This window comes from Pagrus pagrus (assembly GCF_965226575.1).
Source record: "Pagrus pagrus genome assembly, chromosome: 16".
Lineage (NCBI taxonomy): Eukaryota > Metazoa > Chordata > Actinopteri > Spariformes > Sparidae > Pagrus > Pagrus pagrus.
Window position 1 is genome coordinate 6,808,347 of NC_140200.1, and position 25,395 is coordinate 6,833,741.

Here is a 25,395-nt window from a genome sequence, read left to right on the forward strand (position 1 = left end):
CAACAAACGCATGGGGACAAAAAAAAAGCATAACATGATCATTGAACATAAAAAAAAAAATCAAACAACCTTAAAGTGAAAATAAATTCAAACACAACAAAAATCAGGAATATAAAGAAGATGGAGATGTTGAACTGTGGACAAAGAGGCACATAGATGAAACAAAGTGAGGAGGACAGGCAAATGAATAGTCACAGAACGGATGGCTGTAAAGAACAGGAAGTCTGAAGCTGGAGCGATGAAGGAAACGATGAATGAGAAGCGTCATGAATGGAAGATCTGGATGGATTTAACAGAAGAAAGTTAGGACCACCTTTGCAGGTTCTTTGGTATCAGAGATCGCGTTATCAGCGGCGGCTTCTTCCGTTTTGGGCTCACTCACCTGTGTGACAGAAAAGTTACCGTGACAATCATCAATCAGCAGCGACATCATCATTGTTTGCACTTAACGACACCATAGCGATGCTGTGATGCTTGTTACCACGAGACAGGGGAAAGGTTTTAATTGGCTACTTTTTATTTTTCCTCCCTGTCTCTGATCCTCCATCCCTCTCTGTCCCTGGTGGTCTTTCATGCACAATCATTTCAATACAGTAGCGAGTTCATGGCAGCAGGCAATAACAGAGATGGGATGAAAAGAGTTGAAAGAAGAACAGATGATAAAAAAGATCCAGAGAAGATGGATTAAAGAGAATATCCCATCAATGAAGATGCTTATCTTTAGTCAAATAAAAAGACAAAGGAACATGGTATTGAAAGCAGCAGTTTCCTTGGGTTGTAGATGACCATAGAAAACATGGTGTAACATAATAAATTTAGCTCCAAGTGAAGACTTAAAAGCTTTTGTAAAAAAGCTATACAATAAAAGGTACAAACTGCTGCTTCAATACTTGCTGCTTTTTAGTTAGTTTTGCCTAAAGGAGCTGCTGAGGAGCAAATTTTTACATTTGCTTTCAAATCCACACACACATAATTAGCATCACGAAACAAATGGATGACATCCTAACATCCATGGCATTCACAGCTGTTAGTTGTTCTTAGATTTGATTTACCATGCCCATCATTCAGGATGAATGGCCCCCTGATACAAAACAAGGATTACGATCATTCATCCAGCATCCAAAGCAGCAGGCATTACTGTCAGCTCACATCGCTTCAGTGCAGTTTGGGAACATATATGCAAGCATCTTTAATCAACTGAGGCATTACAGGATGTCAGTTTACTTTCAAGGTGACTGACTAAGAAGCTGTTCACATTTGGTATCAACATGCGTCCTGAGTGATCCAATCACTGGACAGCTTTGGGTCCCGTCACTTCACATTACGAGCGTGATCGGATCTCACTTCCCCGCTCTGTATGCAAATGTACACCTCCATCACTGGAATAAGCCGACAGCATTTTTACACAAATAAAGATATACGATGTACATCATGTACTTAGAGCTGTCCACTTGTGATTGGATCACTCAGAACGTTTCCTGTAATCTGTCAGTGCAGCAAAGGCTACGTCACTGGTTAACCAACAAATCTGCAGATGCAAATTGAAAGTAAACTGACTCCTAAATGTTCAGTAGTGACAGCAGCACCTCAGTGGTAGACAGTGTAGCAGTTGGAGAAATAAGAAGACCAGCAGTAGAAGTAGCCGAGCATGTGGTTATAACAGCATCTAGTGTTGGTTCAGGAACACTGCAGGCCGACGCAGCAGCCAAACAAAAGCCAGCGCCAGAGTGTCTACTGAATAGTACAGAAGCTATCTCCTCTTCAAGGCTCTACAGCGACACACAAACACAGAGAACGCAGAACAGAGAAGAGAAAAAAGTGTTGAGAGAAGACAGAGAATAAAGAAATACCTCTAAGCACAAAACACAAGACACAAAAACACACGTACAGCCGGAACAAGCTTTACATCTCCACCTCTTGTAGTGATTTCATCACCCAGAACCGAATGAAAAAGGCTTCTTTTAGAGATCAGAAACCAGCATCGTAGGCGGAATAAAACCAATCTGCTACAAGAAAATGTGCATGATGTAAAATGCAAACCGAGTCCAGCTGAAAAGGGATGAATGATTGAGCTGTGATGCAGAGACAGTTAGGTCAGTTTTGTAGGATGAATAACCCCAGAAGAGAAAAAACCAATGTAGTCCATTAAGAGCTATAAAGAACAGGTCACGATAACCCACCATGGCAAAAGCATCACATGAAATACCCACTGAGAACTACTAGAGGAGAGAAGTTGGAGTTTTAACCACAGGTGATGACTTTTTGCAACCAAAAACCACATTGTTATTTCTTTGCAAACATTGGATAAAAAAAGTAAAATGTTGAATGCTCAGTAATTCATGCTTCTTTTCTCAAGTTCAACATCCAGACAGACGTACCACTTGCTGCTGCTGAACACGTATCGTTGTAGCGGGGGAGGAGGTGAGACGTTTCTCCCACTGGTTGGGCTGAGGAGGAGAGGGAGGTGGCGCCTCCATAAAGGAGCGTTTTAGCTGGCTAATGCTAGCTTGGTGTTTCAGAACCTCGTCTTGGGTCTTATCATGGTCCTAATGAGGGAGGGGAAGGAGGAGGGAAGAAGGGTGGGGTAAAGGGGTGAAGGGAGGAGAGTAAATAAGATGAGTATGGATAAATGAGGGATGATGGGGTGGTGGGGAGAAGAGGGGTGGGATAAAAAAAAGTGGGGTTGGGAAAGGCAAGAAGGTAGGAGGGAAGAGGAGAGGGAAAGAAAAGGAGGGAGGAAGAAAAAAGAGAAAGGGAAAATGGAGGATAGGTAAAGTTCAGATGAATAAGGAAAAGAGGAGGAAGGGAAGAAAGAGATAAAAGGAAGGAGGACAAAGGGAGAGAGGGATGGGAGGGAGTGGAAAAATTTGGTTCAACAGGTCACAGGAACATTAGTCTGTCAATCAGGAGGAAGACAAGATGGACGCCATGCCTCACTGGAGCCTCTTTTAAAGGGGTTCGATATAGTTTGGCTTACTGCCTGTGTGTGTGTGTGTGTGTGTGTATGTGTGTGAGCGAGAGAATTTGTGTGTGTTTTAGGCAGGCTTCAGTAAAATATGGCTTCTCCATCTTGTTGAGGATTTTTCCTTAAACCAGGCCAGGAACAGCAGTGCAGACTTGCAGCACATGGAGCTGATAGTGGTGATCACACATTCTCCCTCCTGAACTGTTTGCTCATTTTCAGTAAGTATCAGTTAGCTTACTTTTTCTCTGTCCTTTTCTTTCTTTTTTCCCCCCATTTCCATTGTTCTTCCCTTTACTCACTAACACACTGCCGCTACAGGTACCAGATGGCAATGCATCACTATCAGTCCCATGTTGCATCAAAAAAGACTTGTCGTTTTAGTATGTTATCAAACATCACTCAACACTGGCAGCCAATCACCAGAAAACAGGAAGAAAGCCCCTCGTGTGGGTTAGGGAGGCAGGATTAGTTGAGTTAGACGCAGCTGCCTGGCAATAATCAACATCTTTGATTCCAAGGATTGGAAAGGTAACACCATTAAAAATAAAAGTTCACAAAACAGCATTCGACATGCACAGAGCATGCATAAAAGTCACGTTCACACACACCGCTGACCCCTAGTCACAAAGCAGCCATTGTGAACACTCTGCTGGGGAAATTTCTTAGAGGAGAAAGTCTCTACTGTACTGTGGTGTAGCAAGATTCACATCAAATAAATATTTTACATTTCAGAGATTAAACACTGAAAATGTCTCGGTTCCCTTTCTGTACACTCAGAGCAGCACATCAGTACGAGGACTGTTCAGGGAACACTAGTTACATGCAGTTCAAGCAGTTGCTATGGTTGCTGTTTCAAGGACTGCTGCTGATCTAATAACTGTTAAGGGCAATAAACCTCCTAATTAATTCATCTAAAACTCCATTATTCTTTTTAAATGGAACATGTGGGTGCATAATCCCACAAAAAGCTAAAAATCATAAGTTTGACATATCAGAGCCGGGTAAAGTTGACATGGGTAACATGTTAGCATTCGCCATACATGTGATTTTGGCTGTCCAACTAATGTAAGTCCTGTATTAGATCAACTTCTGAGGGAAACACTTAAACATGTTGCGAGATCAGATAAAAAGCTCTCAAGGTTACTTTGACTACAGTTAGATATAATCTATGACAAAGTTTTCAGTCAAGTTTCCTGGCACATGTGTTCAAGATGGCTGCCATGTGAACTGGGACAATTAGCAATGACAGTATTCAATACCAAAACATTTTCAATCATACGATAATGACAAAGGACAATAATTGGAAAAGCTGGAATTGAGCGTTGACTTGATGTACAAACATCCACACGCAGGCATGCACACAGAGCCTGAGAGTGCGAGAGGGCAGCAGTCCTGTACAGAACTGTACAGAGGAAGTTGTAGTTCTGATGGCGTCAGAGTACACAGAAACATGTAGTTCTTATTTTCAGCCATCAGACGACGCCAGTACCAACCTCCAACATTAAATTACTGTGCCTCACATAAATATTGTCCCCATGCACTCTCATTGGACTCTGTAAGGCAGACATACAGCAAAAAAATGAAATGGAGAAAATTGATTAAAAAAAATGAAATTAACAAAAAAGGAAAAAAAGAAAAAAAAGTGCTTTGCTTCAACGCTAAAAACAACAAAATTTCGGACAAAAATAATGACAATCTAATGGGGAAAAAACATAATAAAATAAATAAATGGAGAGTAAATAAAAAATAATAACTGGAAAAAAAAAGAAAGTCAAACTGTGATGACAGCTGGAAGATGGGTACAAGCACAAATTTAAAACATTCTGGTCATTTTCATTGAATGTGCTGATGCTAGCACTCGTACCCATGTTGAAACACACAAAATTCAAAGCATTCAAACACCACAACACCAGCAGACGCTTACACAAACCAACAAACCCAAATGTGCTTTAAGCGAAACCCAGAAATGATGAACCACAGGTATGAACCAGAAACCACTGAAACTGTGACGCCATAAACCAAAGCAGAGCAACCGAAAGTGACGATATGTGGTGAAAGTGCCCATTCAGGATCAGTTTTTACACTCAGGCCCACTCTGAACACAATCTGTATAATCAGAGACCCATTTATTCGACAGGTTTCGATGTTTATTGTCGTGTAAATTCCAGATTGAGTCTGTAGAACCTGAGAAATTCAAAAACTGACTCTGTGTTATCATGCTTGGGCAACCTCACCCTAAAAAGGTGAATCAAACCAACAAACCAACCCACGTGGGCAAAGCAAACGATTGACAGACCAAATACACAGATTAAATAACCAGTAACAGTGTGTGAACCTGAGAGGGGGCGAGCTCACTGTCTCCAGGCGACTGTTGACGGGGTAAAGTCAGGGAGAAAGTAAGGACACGTTAGGTTGACTGCACAAGAAAACCATGTCTAAAACCAGCTTTACACTAAGTAATATCATCTTTTAATATCCCTACATTATTCTCAAATCATGCTGGGTAAAGACAGGCCCTACAGACCTGGGTGGGCGTGGCCTCCGCATCACCAGGGCTTAAATCCACCTCCTTAAGCTTCAGTGTTGGAGTCTTGGTGATAGCAGTGGTGATAAAAATGAGTAGGGTAGGGGGCACGGAGAAAGAAAAATGTGAAATGGATGATGGGAAAAGCTGGTTTCTTCCTGCGTCAGCTGGTCATGTGAACTTTGCACCGAACCCACAGGAGCAGTAACATGAAAAGAGTCTGAGATGTCATTAAAGGGTGACAGCAGGTGCTACGGACTGCTCTTGCCCTATATCATAAGAAAGATCCACAGTATCTGTATCTAAGTATGTTTTCTATCATGTGATACACACACCGACAAGTCCACAGTGCTGAGTATGACTCAAACCAGCAAGTTAAATGCTACGACTACGATAGTATTCCTGTAGGTTTTTTGGACACAACTGCTACTTTTTATTCAAATAGGAAAACTATTCTCCGGGCACTAAGTGTTATGATGTTTCCACCAGAGGCCTGCTTAGTTCTTTCCATCCAGTCTTTTGATCCACCTGCATCCACCAGCTTTATTCAACCAAAAAAATGCCAAATGGCCACTCCAGAAAAATGCTACTATAGTTTGACTTTAAGCAAACAAGGGGACAAGGAGGTTGAAGAGAATCCTGAACCTCAGGGATCAGGGTAACACTGTTTTCTCTTAACATTCATTAGCAATTATATACAAACCAAAACACTCTAAGTGCTATTTATAGGGTTGAGGGGGAGGTTACGGCATCTATCCTGGGCGTCTACCTGTATGTACAGTTATAACATCTGATCTACGGTTCATCTCGAAGTGTCACTCTGCACTACAAAGGCAAAATGCAGCAACTTCAATTAAGTCAATAATAATTTTGATTGAAACTACTCTAAATCACTAAATGTTACTGTATTTTGCCATTGTAATATTTGCTAAAACTCTTAATATACCTTTTAATAACTCTTAATATACTATCTTTTCTCTATATTGACAATATAATAATATTTTCTCTATTTTGACATTGCTTAATCAACTCTTTGAGTTTTAATAATTTGTTAAATCTTACTCTTTTAATCTTTGTTCTTTATATAAACAACACAGTGGGGTGGGCAGGGGGCGGGGACGGTAAGAATAAAGAAAATATTAGCTAAAAGAGGAGGTGGTGACACAGTTTTCACATTCAAACACAGACGAAGTGGGAAGGAAAGCAGGGTGGAAGAGGGTATGTATTTATGCAGCAGGGTCGCACATCTCTTGCGTCCAGGTAGCACTTGTGTGAGTGTGGTGCCTGACGCGTGGGGGTGTGTGCGTCGGTGTGAGAAGAGAAGCCTGCTTGTTAAAACCAGAGCTCAACTGATCCTCAGACTGATCGTTCACCGTTTCGGTGACAAACATTGGCAAAACTGCCAACTTCCTCTGACTGGAGACCACGTTCTCTAGGTAACACAGGGTCAGGCCAAGGGGTGTGGCTAAAATCAGGGCTAAGACCAGGGACTGGCTCGCTGTTAGCATCACGACCAACAGGAAGACGACCAAGAGGCAGGGCAGGAACAGAGGGGAAGGATTCAAGAGGTAGCGATGGATTGATGGAGATAGGTTAGAGCAAGAGAGAGAGGAGAGAGGAGGAAGAGAGGAGGAAGGCGGGAGAGAAAAGTAATAAGACGGCAGAGAAGAGAGAGAGGAAAAGGAAGAGACAAAATGAGGGCAGGTAAGAGAGGAAATGGACGGCAATTGTAGTCGTGTTGGTTGCCGAAGTACAGCAGGAACCAGACTAATGCACTTAGAAGGCAGATAGATAGTAACAAATGCCACAAGATGAGTCCATTTTAATGCCAAATTGTCAAGAATTTGACGTAGTCTGGGTGTAGTCATATTAGAAACAATCATTTTGAGGGCTCTGACATTGAAAATCTTTAATTTCCCTGCCGACTTGGACGTGAGCTTGGACACAGTGGGAGTAAAAAAGCCCAGTTTCTGTGTTAATCCTGAAAACAGCCTTGTGGGCAGACGCCTGTTCACATTCTTTCCCAAAAGAGAGAGAAAACACAGGAAGAAAGAAACACATTTAACCACACCCCTCAGAGAGCACCAATTTTGTCTTCCAGCTGTTGCTCTGGTTTCAGCCAGGCAGCCCTCCTCAAGTCCCAAAAGCTCTGAACTGCATGTTTGGGAGCTTGTGATTGGGCAAGAGGCCAGAGGGTTTTGTGCGAGGTGTTCGAGATCGGCTGACTGCTGATCAGAGAAAGGAGATAAGGTGTTCAAGGGGAGGGTCCACAATGTGTGTGTAGGGGCCGTGTCGCCGATGAGGTCGTCATCTTCGGAAATGTCTGACAGGCCATGGTCGAGCTCGGAGATTGAGTCGAGGGAAGGGGGGATGGAGGAGAGGGAGGATGATGAAGAGAAGGAGAGAGGAAACATGAAGATTGACTGATGGAGGTGGATTGCGGTAAAGAACACACACACACAGGGAGAGAGAAGGAAGGGAAAAAAGGGAAAGAAGGAGGAGGAAACCAAAAAAGTAGCAAGAGCGAGAGACAGAGTGGGCGGTAAAAGAAAGGAGAGACCCGCGCGCACACATCCACAAAGTGTAGGAGCAAGCAGTGAAGAAATAAGTTACAAATAAAACCAAAACAGCCGACGCAATGTGCATTAAAAAATATCATTTCATCGTTTGTTTTTATGAAATGATGACAAAAAAGTGAGCATGCAAGAGGGAAGTGATAAAAGCAAGATAAAAAAAAACAAAAACAAAGGGAGCGTGTGAAGGAAAAAAGAGAGAGGGAAAGAGACATAACATTAGTCAGTGAACAACACACCAAAAATAGGTTAAAAGTGAACATAGCAGGGTTGTGCAGAGTACAGTTGTGAGCAGAAACAGTGTCAACAGGGCGCCACCACTGAATGAAGGCACAAACCGCGTTTAGACCAAATGAGGCGTTGCAGCGATTAGCACAGGGTTGTGCGGCGGTGTGGGAGGACACGGCAGGGAGAGTATCATCGTTTGGTCTATGAGCTCCAACGGCTTGCGGCTTCGGAGCAGCAACCGCTCTCCATCCGTGACAGGTTTGCAGAGTGTTTCTCCTCCCCTGCTGGTGCAGTCTCCTGGCAGCACGATGTTGTTTGAGGCACCAAGAAACATTATAGCACCTTCCATTATAGTATATATATATTTAGTTTTGTAGTATTAGGCTATATTATAGTTCCATTTTATAAAACAAGTGGAAACGACTTAAACAACACTACTGTTGACCAGTCAGTCTGACGGTCGGCTTTTTTCAGGTCGTTTTCTTTAAAAGTTTACTCTGTTTAAATTTTTCGCCACCATGTTTGTCTTTCTGCAAACATTTGCGATCCACACTGCCACAGTCAAATGAATGGAAGGACTTGGGTTATCGCCACAACGCCTGATTTGGTCTCAATCAGGCCTAAGACAGAGGTAACTTCAACAGTGCTGGGGTGTGAGCAAGTAAGAAAAAAGGAAAGTGAGGAGAGGGGGGGTGGGAACAGGAGGCATGCTTTACATACAGTAATGCTCTGTTTACACACTCCGAGTCAGGAAGAGACTTAGTTTAAGGTGCAGTCCCATCAGTGGGCATTAGAGCCTCTCAGTGGAGTCATGGTGGATGATGTCAAATTGTGAACACCTGCCTGGCTACCTGTGATAGCTGCCCTGAAGGCTAACTGTAGCTGCAAATGTTCAAATCTAAAGAAAGCCATTTAAATAAAGATAGACATATTTGTCAGGAAAGCTGCGTATCTCTCTCACGTCTAAAAGGAGACAACTATTTAACTTTTTAGCTGTAAGATTGGCTTTGTTTCACTTCTGTTTCCCATTGTTCCTACTCAATTTAAGCTACAACCCATTATGTTTGTCTTCACATGTGTACAACTTCAGATAAACAGTGCAGATGGTCCTGCTGCATGGTTCCGCATGTGTTTGTCACATATAGGTAAACAACACCCCCAAGGAAAGGTCGTTATAATGCTATAATGAATAAAACATTGACCGTTATTCACACACTAAGGACACATGGGAGCAAAATTAAGCCTAAGACATACTTGTATACACACTAGAATGAGCCGAGAAATGAGAAACACTTTTTCATCACACACATCTCTTTTTGATACGCAAACTCTTTTTAACAGTTCCTGTGGGAAAACCAGGCAATAATATAATGACGACAACAAAGAAATAAAATGACTTTTTTCTTTCTAGTTAAGTTAATCCTATGGTTTTTCTCTTTCCTTCCACAAATACATGTATCCACACATGATGAAAACTTGAAACACACACCTTAGAGTCAGAGTGGAGCTCGCGTCCGTTCTCAGCTGTGTCCCTGCCAGCCTCGGTTATGCTGATCATTGGTGCTATAGAAAAAGAAATATATAAACAAATAAATTAATAAAATATACACATGACTTTCAACTTCTCTACAATTTAACACACAAAGAAAAACTGTGATTCTCCCACTGACACCTGGGCCTATCATGATAATCACATCGTCAACTTATCGATGATCACCTTGATCATTCATTGTTTTGGTTGCGGCTTTTCTTGGTTGTATTTTACTTTGTTCATGTCTATTTATTTGGGTAATATTTTTTTCACATTTCAGTTCCAATGTCTGAATATTCTTAACTTTGAAAGGGTGAACTTGAGCGTGAGCATATTATGCTATTAATTTTATCATTATATCAGTGGAATAAAGTGACAATATTATCATAATATCACCTACTGACAGCTACTTTATATTCTCATTCAGTTCAAGATCACTGGTTTGTTTTTCTCTAAGGACATAAAACACTTTCAACACATGAAGGGCAGAGCCGACTCTCAATTCAGTCCCATACAAGGTCAAACTAAATTGATTCCTCTCCTCTATTGAACAGTTTGCAATTACTGTAGCTTTTAATTTAGGGAAGCCAGGACACAAATGCTGTAGCCTGTATCGTCAGTTCAACTTTTCAGATGCTGCGCTTTGATCTTGTAGAAAAAGGCAGTATAGTAAAAAGATTTACTTTGAGGTATGGCAGAGTGCAACAAGGATTTGTTGGCCTGCAGTGGAACAATGTGTCCAGCAGGGGACAATGTAAGATAGTGAAAGAACCCGACACATGTGACACAGAAAAGCACAGCTGCATGAGGTGGGATTGGTAAGACTCATCCGGAAAACCACAAAAAAAACGTTGTTTTCTGTTTTCCAAAGACATTAGAATATATATTTGATGTGGAAAAAGCCTAACTGTTGATGAAGAGCTTGAGAAGATATGACACCAAGTTGAATTACTAAATGTGATCACTGCTGTTATTTCTGATTGTGGGAATTTCTATAGTTTTCTCATCTTGTTTGATTGACATGAGAAGGACTATATATTGTATCTACATGCTGTGTTTCTTCCATCACGACGGCCCTTTTTTCTTTTAGACACACATAACAAGCGTACACATCTTTCCATCTCTTTCTTTCTCCTTCTCCGTCTCTCACCGTGTGACAGGAAACATATGCTGCAGCTATTTCCTGTATCTGGTCAGACACTAGCATTTGACATCCAAACACACACAGAAACACAGACACAGCCCTCCGTCCATGACCCTGCTTCCATCTGCCCATCTTTCCACCTACCCCTCTTTATCATCTGTATATCCACTTACTAAATACTGTTTAGAAAGAAGCTGAAACGTCATCTTTTTGTGTCTCTTTGTGAGTTAGTGTGCATGTGTTACCTCCATCCAGACTGCGGCTGATACGTTTGGATGAGGTGCGCTCAAAGTTGGGTGCGGGTCGGTCTATGAGGGAGCTGGCCACGCGGGTCTGGGCCTGAGTTCGTCCGCTGTAACGGAACTTAGAGCCCAGAGTCAAGAAGCGGGCCTTGGGTGGAGGTTCTGGTGCGTTTAACCTAGAGACAAGAGAGGGAGGGAGGAATGAAGGGAGGGAGGGAGGAATGAAGGGAGGGAGGGAGGGAGACAAAGATGGGAAATTGGGGACAGGCATATAATTTGAAAACTTATTCAAAGGGATTTACTTTGTAATAAAATTTAACAGTAAAAACTGTATGTGCATGTGCAAGGGGGGCAAAAATGTTTCTCTTCCCTCGACAGGATATTAAAGCTTATTCTCTTGCAGACACAGCACACGCAAAAAACGCAGCAATGATGGGCACCTGGTTGATCTTTGTGTGTGTGCATATTAGAGTCTATTCATTCCACCCGGCATCAGACTGGTTAAACAACCACAAGATACACTCTCTGGACTTATTGTCTGAAAACAGAGCCAGCCTTTTGTTGAGCCTTATAAAGCACACATTTCTTTATTGAACGTTACCTAACGAGCTGTTTCGATTCCCCTGAACTCCAGACTGGGTAATCTCTGAAATCCATGTGCGTACACAGAACAAGCTAGCTTTATGGTGTGTATCTGAATGTGTGCATTTCTACCTGAAGAAACTGTGATTCTCCACACAGACTTTCCACAGCCTTTTGGCAGATCGATGATTCTGGAGTTTGAATCCCACCGTGCTCTCAAACTGCTCAGTCTATCAAGGAAACATAGAAACAACAAATATTATCAGTTTTTTCCCACCACAGAAGAATCTAGAGCTGCACAATGTGGGAAAAAATTATCTAAAGCTTGTGTGTGCATATATGTATGTGCAGGTACAAACCTCTCCTGGTCTGATCTTAATGTAGAAGTTGTTCCTCTTGTAAGAAATCTTGAGTATTTTGGGCCAAGCAAAACGATTTATCCGAAGTCTGTCTTTGTAAACAAGGAGTCCGTTGGCGCACACACCCAGCATGATGTCTACACCCTCAGAATCCTGCAACAGTCACATTCAAATGGACACAAAATAGATTTTATTGTGAAATCATTTATATCTCTGCAAAACATCTGTACATGCTGCCCGTTTGTTTTAATGTGATCATACTGTACCCCAATTGATCTGCTAAAGTAGTCTGCTAAAGGTCAACAGAAACTCAATTATCACACACACAAACACTCAGTCCAATGCCAACACGACTCACTAACTCACTAACAAAGCTTTTAAGTCCAAGGCCATCTGCTAATGGTGAAGGAAGGTATTGATTACAGTAGTAAATTAACAGGGAAAATCTGTTGGGCTAATGGAGATGGGTGCAATATATTGATAATGTGTTACTGGGACACAGAAAAACATGTCACATGGCCTTGCCATGCTATCAGCTGCTCATCGACCTCTGTGCTCCTACTTAAGATACATCTTAGCACTATTTGGCTTGGACACACTGACAAGATGGATGGAGGGGGAAAACAATTTAATCCCATTTGCCTTGTGTGGTTTCTGTGAGTAAACAAAGAATGTTCAGTGAATGCTGCTCTGGATGAGGTCGTCTCAATTTTGAAAGTAATGCAAAACAAACAAATAAAAGATAGGCAGCTTTATAACAATCTGATGTTGAATATATATAAATAAACATCAGTGCAATTTGCTTAATTAATACAACTGTGGTATTTAGGTATTTTAATCCCTGCTGCTGTCAGACTATTCCATTATAAATTCAAGTCTCCGCAGATCAAAACAACCAGTGGACTATGAGTTAAAGACAACACAGCTGTTGTGAATCAACTGTATGTCTTGCTGCTAACCAAAGAAGTTCAACTGTTTGTTTGTTTTTTGTCTCAATACACTTAACAGTATTTCTAGACTACATACTGTAGTATATCGCTTTTTAATTAAATACTGATTATTGATATTTTCATTACTGAAAAATCACATACACACAAAAGTAAAAAAACAAAAAAAAAAAGAAAACTATACATGAAAGATCTGGATTGCCCTGTCTCCACAAAACCTATCTATATATTCCAGTTGCATATTAACTTGCTCATGCTCAGATCTTGTTGTTGACATGTAAACACCATCCATTTCTCCCATTGAGTTAACTGTTCCATATAATATATTCATTCACATTCAGCTTACGTTGGATGGCCCTGTTATACCACCAAATCACAGTACAATACATGACCTAGGTATATCAAAGCCCAGAATTGTTGACATTAGGCACGTGATGTCGCCAAAACTTCTCATGACACAATTTCATGACAAAGCAAAAAGACATGCGGTTGGTTTAAATTTATTGCCCCACATTGGCTGTGCTATAGACAAGTACTTCCTTTTAAATTTGGGTGTAAACAAGAATGTGAGGTTGTTGTCGGCTTAGGTTTTATTTTCAAACTGATAATCATGTGATTTAAATAGTATCAGAGTGGTTAAAATGTGTCAAATTACATTTCTAATTAACGTAGAAAAATGCATGCATGCATTCTGATAATTTGACATGTATTTGAATGGGTTCCAGTCTGGGCCTTGGGGTCATGAAACTTGCAGGACAAATTAATGGCACACGACAAAAATAGATCTGCCCTTTGAATTCCCACAGCTTTGGTATGCTATAAAAAAAGATTTTCAACATTTTGAAACACTGTCACTGCTGCTCTGGTCTTTTCCCCTGCTTCGCTCTCTGTGTTGCAAACAAGTGGAGCATGCCCTTAAAGGGGACTCGTCCCTTTTCTCTCTTTCAAGGAGCTGTTCGCATCTCCCTCGAACCTTATCTCTGTTCCTCATGTCTTTGTCCTCATCTTACATCCTTTCTGTCTATTTTCAGACTCACTCTCTCAAGCATATTTCGCCCATTTCTTCTGCCTGTCTTGAACAAAGACACACAAGCATACTCAGACACACATGGAAACATGCACACAATCTGCTGATGACCTGCTATCCCAGTGAGAGAGACTGGCTGTTCCCATGGCAATGGCCTCCCTCATTGTTTGTACAGCTGACACACACACACACACACACACACACAGACAGATAGAGTGACACAAACAGGCAGACGCATCGACACACTCTCCCCACATCAAGGAACTGTGCTAATCCCCTGATGTCAACAACAAGGGAGAGAACAGAGAAGAAAAGGGCGAGGACTCATTCATTCATTTAGACCTTAGCGTGGTGCAGGTCCACCCCGTACATGGACAGTTTCTTGGCATTTTCTAGAAACTGGGCGTCGGCCTGTGCTGGCGTCATCCCCCTAAACACACAGAAAAGGCAAATTACCACAAACATTTAACTAACAGCAGTATAGAGGCATAAATCCATAATGATTGTATGAGACATGATTGATAAATAGACCTGATGCAGAGCACTTATGACTACATCACACTGTTCTCTCTGACCTGTGAGACTTGTGGAGTTCAAGAATCTTCTCCTCCATCTCTTTGTTCTGATTGGGCGCAAAGGTCCGTTGACTGACATAGTCCAGAGGCCGGGGCTGGTCGGGTTCATAGTCGCCAAATTCTGCCTGTAAACCAAAAGACACAGCTGCTTCAGGTATACTTGTAATAATAATGAATTAAGTTAATTTACAAAGGTTCTTTACAAAACAAAATAAAATGGTAGACGCAAACAATAACAGTTTAAAGGTTATATAACGATATGCAAAAGATGTATGATAAATAAAATAGAAAAATGTAAGAAAATGTACATATAACTCAGTATAAAAATAGGATTAATGAAGTGACTTAACAGTTAAAAGTACATTAAGACCACTGTACAGTCTGTAAAATCACACTTATAAAAAATGTTTTAAGAGGGATTTAAAGAGGTGAAGGAGCCCGCCAGTCTGATGTCTGTTCCAGAGAGTAGGGGCCCTGACAGAAAAGGCCCAGTTACCCTTAGTCTTTATAAACAGACACATAAGCAGCAGGTGACTCACAAATGGAAACTGCACTCCACAGTGCATCTTCACACAGTGTGTTTTACCTGCAGTGTGTATGACCCCAGCAGAGCGTGAGTGACAAACGAGCAAGGCAGTCGACCCGACGCCACGTCTTCACGGAGCTGCAGACACAACAGGTACCTACAGGAAAGGAAAAGGGAAACAGGCTTTCGCTTAAAAAACTACCAAAAAAAAAGCCTGTTCTGTGAACTGGAACCTGCTCTACTGTTCGTGATAATATTAAAGCGATCCCAGTCGCCAAACTGCCTCTCGTCCTGTGAGGCCAGGGTCAGCTGGTGAGGATTAAATGTCTTATTGTTGCTGTGTTTGTTGAATAATTTTCTTAGCATGCTGGTTCGCTGCTTTATTGGGATAGCCTCATTTCTAATCCCCACCATGTCATACCCGAACTCAGTTGCATAACATGTACGTTTGCCTTTAGTGAACTGTCCAGTGGTTTTGTGGATTTGCGGCAGTGTGTGCCGTCCTCTGTAGTGAAGCTTCATGGAAGAGCTCATTATGTGAATGGAGCCTCTGTGTGAATGACTAATTCAGATACCTCAGGGTGCTGGGAAATAAATCATCCCGACTACTGAAAAATGTCATTCAAAGTCACTTTGGTGAGACAGACATTTGCTGACATGGAGGCTTAAACTCCAGTCATCTAGTCGCAGTTCTCCTCTTCACTGGCCAAATATACTGCCCCTGGGACAAAACTGCATCTTACCAGAATATATGAATATACTGTACATTAACCCTCTGAACTCATATGAAACTGCATTTATTGTGTCTCCTGAAGTTTAATATAAGACGAAAAAGCAAAACAATGCAGCAATAGTGTTGGAGGAGAAATTACTGTAGCAGTCACTCACTGCAGGTCAAAGTGAGCGAATGCCTGTTAGTGAGTGTGATTTCTGTGTCCTCGATTAGCCTTTAGCTGCAGAACAACCATCAGAGAAGTTGTTCGCTCCATTAGACATACACTCCAACGTAAATGCTGTGTGCTTGGAGGATGCCCGTGAGTGTATGTGCGTGTGTGCGCATGCCAATACAAATGAATTAACAACGTGCACAAAGCCAGCTTGTATGTTTTTTCATGTTTTCTTTTTTTACTTTTACTGTGTTGCCTCAGTTGCGCAAATCAATACTACTACTTCCAGCACCACTTGTCAGCTGGTTTTAGCTAAAAAGCTCTGATGAACTGACGCTACCTGCCCAGCACCAAAAAGTAGTGAATGCTACCAACAAGCTGATGAACGTAGTGTGGAGCATTTTATTTTATTTTCAAAATTTTGGAAGTAGCGACCAAAAAAGAACTAAAAGAACCAAATTGGTGTAATTAAGCAGCTGTTTGCTGACAAATTCACTGTAGCTGCTTAAAGAGGTGATTATGTGTCAACTTTGTGTTTATAGTTTGTTCCATTGACCCAAGTGGCCATAAAAAGTCATTAGTGAAGGATTGAAGAAAACACTGGTGCGTGTGTAACACGCGCGTGTACGTGTGCGTGTGTTTGTGTGTGTGTGTGTGTACCTGGTAATGTCTTCGGTGAGCAGTGAGGGGTCAGGAGGGTAGAACTTGACGTTGAATGCAAACTGCCAGTTGTTACCTGGACAAACAGGGATTTACAGCACAGTAACATTACACACTGTGTATATAATAAGTGCAAGAGAATATATGTGAGTACATGCCACAGTTTGTGTGGCAGCATTATAATGAGGGTTGCCCGTATTTCAATGCAATTCCATCCATCCCTCTGCCTGTCATGTGACCCATCTGTCTAATGCAGAACAGCTTTTAGGAAGTGCTAAGCCTGGTACATCACATATGCATGCACGCACACACGAGCACTCAACAGATCTGCCGTTGCATAACCTCATTCTAGTTCCACCAAACAACAAATTGTAACATTTATCATCATCAAGACGTCACATTTCCTATTCTCTTCGTCTCAGGAGGCCATATTGCCTGCCACCTTCTCCATCCCCGGCCTTTCTGTATTGCTTGGCTCCACCCAGCAACACACATGCACACACATATAGACACACTCGATATAAGATGGAGATCACATCGTCTGGAAAATTCCATCCGGGAAAAGCTGACATCACATCGAGACCATTTCCTCCTCCAAGGTCAGACACGCATCCATGTATGCGTATGCGCACGTGCACATGCGGTGAAAAGTCCTCACATACAGAATCACACACGTGCAGTAGCAGAGCCTTCGCAACTGCATCCCAGAGGAGAAGGAGGAGTGAGGGATATTGTGACGGGACGTGATGAAACTAGACAAAGACACTCTCGCCCAAGATGCAACACAAGAGGTGAAGACGAGGTGAAATATCAATTTTCCATGCAATGCTGAGATCATGTTTGTTCTCATTCTTTCCCCAGATTTAATTTGTGTCACTTAACATACAAAAAAGGAAAATCTGGAGCGCAGACAGTCCCGTTTCCTCGCCTGTGTGTATGTGTGTGTTGATGTGTCTGGGAGTGAGATTGACTTTGTATGTCTTGTCGGCAGCACTAAGTGCTCTGGGAGTCTCTCGTGACCGCTCCGACTTTCCAAGCGACCACGTGCCGCCCATTAATCCGCCCCAGGATGTAAAGAATACACACATACCGATACCTATACACACACTATACCTCACCTCTTGACAGGAGATCCACTGTACTCTTCCTGGCAACAATTCCTTACTTCTCCCCCACACCCTTCATATATGCACTTGCTCTTTAACCTCCCCCAGCCCTCTTCCTCCTTATTTCTTACATGGGTCTTTCTCACTAATGATATTTTTCTATATAATGTAATATACATACGTTTTCTGTTTGGAAATGTTTGGAATCTAGGAAATATGTTTATGCTCATCACACTTTCCCTCAAGCATAAGCTAAATGGTTTTATCTCATCATAGACACTGAGTGGCCTGCAAATGTACATAACAGTGTCAGCATGGTGAGACATGCAACGCTATAAAGGTTAGTTTGATTGTGGAGCGAATATGTGTGGCAGCAGTTAAACATTAACAGCAGCCACACGCACTGCAGACTGCAGAGCTCTACTGACTGGACAAAATCCAGACTCCTCAGTTTTCTCAGCGCTCTGCTCTGCTTCCAGTGTCATTCAGCAAGCCATCGAGAGCGAGGCGAAAACCTTGTTCTCATCATCTGTCAAAGTGAAATGTAAGAAGGAGCTCATTCGTCTGGATTAAAGTTTTACTTTCACTGGTCTCGAAAGACTGACAGCTGATTTCTGCCATTTGTTATGTTGGATTTGACTGCTGACAGCTACGATTTCTGGGTTCATGTTTCATTTTTATTGGCTCTCTATCTAATTCTGATAACTGAAACTTTCAGCTTTACAGATTAAATTCTCAGTCTTATTTTTCTCCTTTTTCCCCCAAATGCTGTCACATTTTTCCAACTTTCTATCAGCTAACCTACAAGTTCTTCTACACATTTTTGTCTATTTCTCTATCATCAACTATTATATTCTTACCTCATTTATTTTACATGATTTTTCTCTATTATTGTATCCCGCCCTGAAACCAGGATGCTAGAGACAAAGAGCAGGCACACAGGCACATATTTGGTCATAGTACGCTGCATTTTCCAACCTTTTCTTGGACATATTTACATGTGAAATGTTAAAAAATGACGCTTAGTTTTTCCCAAAGTTGAAGATAACATCCTCAACCAACTAGCAAAGAAAACAGAAATTATTCACATTTAAGAAGCTGGAATTTGGAAAAAATACTAAAAATTAAATCAAAATAGTTGGTGATTAATATCATAGTTTTCAACTAATCATCTAATTGTTACAGCTCTAAATGTAACAGCTCTATGTTTGATCTTTATATGAAAGGGCAGGCCAGCAACGCTTTAAAAGCACAGCACACGCAGCAGCTTTGATCTTTCCAAAATAATTCAAGAACCCGTAAAAATGACGTTCAATGACAAATATTAAGGTCCCCGTCCAACATGTAGTGACGTAGAGGTGTGACGGCCGAGGGCACGCTGATGGTAGTTTAGAACAGAATGGTGTCAAGCCTGTCATTTTTGTGGTGCTGTGTCTGGACCAACACATACGATACAGTCTGTCTCTCTCACTATAAACAATCTCACGCACATACACACACACACACACACACACACACACACACACACACACACACACACACAGAGAATTGCACACAAATGAACACATGCGGCCAGTTGCATACCACTCATCCATGAACCACAGGCACGCACACACACACAGTGACACAGCCACAAGGACACAGGCATGCATGTTCACCACACACACTGTGTTCTGCTTACACATGGAACCGCACACAGTCTGCACACACCCAGACGTAACGACCTCACATGTTCTCGTTCTAAAATAACACTTTATGAGCCAAAATGATACGTTTCAGGCTGTCTGTTAAAGCCTGTTTTGACTTATATTGTAAGCAGGAGACATGAGAAGTAAACAGCAAGAGAAAAGAGGTAAAGCTTTTCTTGAAGAAAAGCCAGCTAGCGTATTGGCATATTCTTCAAAAAATAACCCAGCATAGTAAACAAACGCTTACAAATACTGAAAAGAACAGTCCAACTGCAAAAAACATGACTTCTAATCAGATCCTAAACAAATGAAATGGCCCGATTCATCTCACTTCTACCAATATCCTGTTTGTCATTGTACTGATGTCAAACGTACCAATTACTAACATCGTTGCAAACGGAGGATACCATTTTAATCGTTACAGCCACGTGCGTGCATTCAAACATAAACTCAAGCGTTAGCCCTGCTCGGTTGCTCTGCACGCTTGACAGCCGTCTATCAACAAAAGACGAGATGATGCCGCACGTCTCTCTGCATTTATAAATGATCAACGGTTTATAAAGACATTGATGAATAATGAAACAGAGATCACACTTTGGTAACCTCTTCCACGCCACCAGCTCTGGCAAGTCAGCTGTCGTGTGGTCTCAAATGTCTCTGGCTTTGTTTGACGTAATTGTGATGCTTTTTCCTTTAATGTCAGAATACTTTTATTAATTAAATATTTATATTTAATTAATTGCCTTTTGGCTCAGGAGTTGTGGCCCCTGTATTATGTGAAACATCTTGCACGCTGACGGAGATAGAGATGGACGGATGGACTTGCGAAAGGCGAGTGTAATTTTGAAAAAAACTTACTGCGTATCTGTCTCTTGATTTCCTTCGTGGGGTCCAACCAACACTAGAGTGGAGCGGCGAGACAATGAGCAGGAAGAAAGTTAATTTCTATACTGAAACAGTCTCACAAGACACTATACAGATGTCTGTGTCTGGAGTTTCTATATGTGAACATTACTGATTTATTTGGCATATAGTACATCATGGTCATGTGTGTGTAAGGATACATACCTTCTGTTCATGGCTGTCTGTGTATGCCAGACCAAAGTAGTCCTTCTCCAGTAGGTTAAGGTGCTCACACACCTTAAAGAATAAGTACTGGCCTTTAGCACGTTTCTGCAGAGAGAAAGAGAGAGATTCAAACACAAACATTAAAGTTTGTACTTTACTGTATATTTTGTATATTAGAAGCCACTAAATAATGTTTCCAGATGTCAAGTTTTGAATGCCATTTTAAAGCTTGAGAAATACGATCACAGTACCCTGATAAAAAAGTTTAAAAACTCATTTTGTATGGTTTAGTGAGGCACTTTGTTCAATCCTCTCTATCAATGCATCTGTTTTTTTCAGTTTCAGCCACATCTGTCCTATTATTCCCTTGCTCTCTTCCTCAGTCTCTCCATCTGTCTCTTGGCAACGCATTCCTTCATGGCCCCGATGGGAGCCTTGTCCATAAAAACCTCCACACTCAGCTATGACAATGACATTTAGCACACATCCATGCATGCACGCACACAAACACACAACAGTGCCCTTTAGGCAGACAGAAGGTCAGACAGAGTGGATGGGTGGAAAAGGGGAAAAAAAGGATGAGAGGAATGACATAATTAAATAATATTCATTTCTTTTCAGTCAGGCAGCACAGCCTCAGTCTGACGCACCAGATGACACTGGCATTTCACAGACAGACTCACAGACGGGGCAGGGAGCGTGGTGAAAGTGGAAGGGAAAGAGGATGAAAGAGTGCATTTTTCTTCAGCTCAAAACATCTGCGGTATTTTCCTATACTTGGTCAGGCACATGCGCCTCATACAGAAACTCACAGTGTAGTTGGGTTCTGAACGCCCCAAAGAATGTGAGAATGTGACCTTTCAGGGTTTATGGGTCTGTGCCAGCGTGCCTCCAAGCAAGGCACTACCTAAGAACTATTGTTTAATGTCTGCGGGCCGTTACTGAGCCCTTACTTTGATCCACAAATTTCTGTCCGTCACACACCTTTATATGACTTTGATCCGCATGACAATATGATGAGAGGACTTATCAGGATTACTCAGAACGGGTTCTTTTACAATTTTTCAAATTCAAAGTCAAATTCAATGCTTTTGAAGAGCTCAACAAATCTAATTTAAAACCCTAAAAATGTCAACATGATTTCTTTGATAGAAAAGGGAGACTGAGTGCTTACGCATGATGTTTCGACTTGAATGAATGGTGCCTCTAGTTCTGGCGGTGACACAAAACTGCACAACTGACTGGCTGTTGAGAAGTTGCAAGCAGGTCAGAGCAAGTTTTGGATGTGCTACGTGCAAACAATACGGGTATTAGCAACGCTTTTCACCCCCATGGCCCCTCATGAGTCTTTCACAAACCACTTCTGATACTTATCTTCCTCAAAACATTTGTCATTAAACTTGAATCTCAGCATCTTAATTCATCCCTAGCTTGTTAGCCTGCTAGCAACCATTTCTGAGGTCAACAAAAAGATTACACTCAGCCAGACACCAGAAGATGTAGCTTGCTAGTGTAATGTGAAACTTAATAATGGTGGCATCCCTCATTGTCTAAAACAAACAGACGCTACTGGACAATTTTCACATCAGCAAAAAATAATACCTAAAGCAAATTTACGGTAAATTGAAGACAATATATGTCCTCAATTTCTTTGATTTTATTAAAGACCTTTTAAGGACCCGCAAGAACACGGTCACATTTTGCCAAATGAACTAGTGATTATGAACTACACACAAAATAGCTTTTAAATACTATCCCATATTACAGCTTGTATCCCCAGCACCATAAAAGCCTATAAAAGTCAAATGAGCCTAAATCCCTACATGACCAAGTACCAAACTGCTATATCGCACAATTCACATGAATGAAGTCAATAACGTAATAATGGGGAAGAATGAAACCATATAATGATCATAAAAGAGCTGGAGAGACTAAGTGCCTGTGTCTATTATGTTTTCCGTGTAAACAGGAGGCAGTAAACGCACCGCTCTATGTGTCAAACCCAACTGCAAAGCAACTGCGTCTTATATTTGCAAATGCTACTTGACTCATGTCTGACTGAAACCTAATGAAATTCTATGAAATGGTACTTAAACCGTGTGACACTCAAATCCTGCTGAAACCAATACTAATGACATTCTTAGAAACAGCATTAAAACCATGTGACACTAAGGCTCCCCTTTGAAAGCCACTGTTTAAAGAGAGTCAGAAAACGTCTGGACGAGATTTCCAGTCAAGGAACTGCGGCTAATAAAATATGCACTCAGTTATTACAATGGAATAAATGTGATGCCGTCGGCTCATAAATGGGACGGAAGGATGATAGAAGAATGGACCAGGAGTCTGAGTAGAAACTGTGTGTGTGTGTGTGTGTCTGTGTGTGTGTGGCATTGTGTGTGTTGGAGGCCTGCTGGGCAAAACAGAAAATTTAATCTCTGGAATGCATTGTGCATCTCTCCCTCTCGCAACCTAACTATGCCAGTGTGTGGAGGGAGAGATGGATGGATGGATATGTGTGTGAGTGTGTGTGTGTGTGTGTGTGTGTGTGTGTGTGTGTGTGTGTGTGTGTGTGTGTGTGTGTGAGCATTTCAGGACAATAGCAGTTAGCCGCAGTATCAGCGTTTTCTGTTGTGAGACAAAGCAGCTACTGTTGGAACGACCGTAGACAATCGCAGGCACGCCGTTTGGCGTCGGCAAACCGTAGTTTGTAGCCAGTTGAAATCTCCTCACCAAATGTGAAAATGTAGTCATGTAAAAGCTAGCGGTTCTGTTGAGGGGCTCTTGAACCAGGCACTTGACTGTTAACAGCTCCAGTGGACCTGCTCGGTGGCTATTCTGGGCCACTTCCCACAGAATGGGAGTGAGTGTGGGAATGTGAGGAGGGGTACTGCTAAAAAAAAAAGTTGCATGCTTTTTGGGAAACATGAGGTTTTAACCATGAGCTATTGCAATAATGAGGAAAACACACATGTAAAAAAGGACCATCGGATAATAAGCAACAGTGTAGAGACTTTCAAATTACTTACTCTAACTCTGCTCTCACATTAAACTTTATTTTCTAGCAAAGTAAACACTCAACTCAAACACTTCTGGATTTCTAACAGACTTTTTTGTGCTTAGAAATCACAGATTTTGAAATGTTTTTAAATCACTACAGCTGATCAATGTTACACCAGCATGAAAAACACGTGATGTTGTGAGTAACTGTACAAGTATGTTTGAGTGTGTGTAGGGGGGGTTGAGGCACATGCTTTAGGGAGTAGCAGATGCAGAAAACTAATCTGGTGAGACCACCATAATCTGCCAGGTTTCCGTGTGTGTGTGTGTGTGTGTGTGTGTGTGTATGTGTGTGTGTGTTCTGGTCACCAGACAAGCCCCTGTAGCGTGCTCTGCTTTGCTCTGCATTTATCCCCTAAACCACGCCCAAACACTGTGAGCGGGTGCTTCTGCTATAACTGCACTTTGAGTCAGAAAGTTAAATACCCCCCCCCCACCACCACCACCCCTACCCCCACCTCCGGCTCCTGCTCCTACTCACACACAGACACACAAACACACCAGATCTGATCCTATTAGAGATTACATCATTGACACACCGTCACTCACTTGTGGCCTAATTGACTAGCAGAAGAACATGACGGACACACCCATTAACATGCATGGTGTATACTGTGAAATGCTGATGGTTATAGGGACTATTTTTTCTTGCACCATGACAATTTTTTAAGGAAAACATTAAAAGCTACAAACAAGCTGCCATTTTGTACACATCAGACGTAACACATTGATTTGATCTGATCTCGTCTGATCAGAACAGAACAGAACTAACCCTTCATCTAGTTTTCATGTCTAAACAGATGTAAAGAAAATGTGAGCGGGCCGCTTTAATTGTTAGCAGCAGCTTGACAGAACATCAGAACGTCAGGGAACGTAGCTCCAACTATTTCAAGGCATCAAACTTAAATACTATCATCACACTTGACATTGAGTGCGCGTCTGTCTCTGAGGTTTTTTTTTTTGTCAAAGTCTTACCTCCACCTCACAGGTGAAGTCAGTCCCATCCAGGAGGGACACTTGACACACCACCAGCTTCATCTTGGTCTTCCTCACCAAGCGAAGAGGAGACTGGAAAATGGAGGTTTGGCCTTCTCCTTCCCCTTCCTCTACAGCTTCCACCTCTCCTTCCTGCTCCTTCTTCTGCTCTTCTGCTCCTTCTCCCTCTGTTGTCTCCTTGGCTTCTTCAGGACTTTTCTCGGGACTCTCTTCCACCTTCTCTTCCTTGGCAGGCTGACAGAGTTTGCGAGAAAAAAGAAGAATTATGTCAAACCACAGCTACAAACCGGGTTCCCCCCAAAGCGGCTGTCAGGTGCCTTCTTTGAAGAGTTATTATGAAGGAAATCACCTAAAAAGCTGACTAAACTAAGAAAGAGGGAACATTGTTTCTTCTCAATTGCTCCTCTTTTGTAATTCTCCCTCTGGTCTGAATCTGTTGTTAGAAACTACAGGCGTTTCTTTTGGCCAGATTACTGAAATGTTGATGTCACTGGGTGGGCCTGAGTGACTTAATGTGATCAGTGGATGGAACAGTTTATGTGTGTGCATGTGCATGTGCACGAGTGTCTTTCTCTCTTGGCTGGAGCAAAGGATGAAATTTGTTTAGGCAAAATACTTTTTACCAGTTTTCTGTTGAGGGACAACTTTGGTTGTGGCTTCGTCTCGGTGAGTACTAGCTAACCTGCAGATGGAATTACACTCATACTGAC

General features: G+C 41.8%; 1 protein-coding gene across 15 annotated transcripts in view; it reads right to left on the reverse strand.

Annotated features, from left to right (window-relative positions):
• The window catches only part of epb41l2 (erythrocyte membrane protein band 4.1 like 2), a 52,993-nt gene that overhangs the window by 8,198 nt on the left and 19,400 nt on the right, over positions 1–25,395 (reverse strand). For 4 of the 15 annotated variants that reach the window (XM_084377089.1, XM_084377096.1, XM_084377086.1 and 1 more), the window contains exons 4-19: positions 24,665–24,919; positions 20,633–20,737; positions 20,423–20,465; positions 16,771–16,846; positions 15,284–15,380; positions 14,698–14,822; positions 14,465–14,552; positions 12,149–12,301; positions 11,922–12,019; positions 11,211–11,383; positions 9,780–9,853; positions 5,490–5,555; positions 5,301–5,333; positions 2,379–2,546; positions 1,587–1,769; positions 314–382 (exon numbers count right to left, since the gene is read on the reverse strand). In XM_084377089.1, coding sequence (XP_084233215.1) covers positions 314–382; positions 1,587–1,769; positions 2,379–2,546; positions 5,301–5,333; positions 5,490–5,555; positions 9,780–9,853; positions 11,211–11,383; positions 11,922–12,019; positions 12,149–12,301; positions 14,465–14,552; positions 14,698–14,822; positions 15,284–15,380; positions 16,771–16,846; positions 20,423–20,465; positions 20,633–20,737; positions 24,665–24,919 — 1,806 coding nt within the window. The other 11 variants (XM_084377092.1, XM_084377091.1, XM_084377099.1 and 8 more) reach the window with 8 other exon arrangements.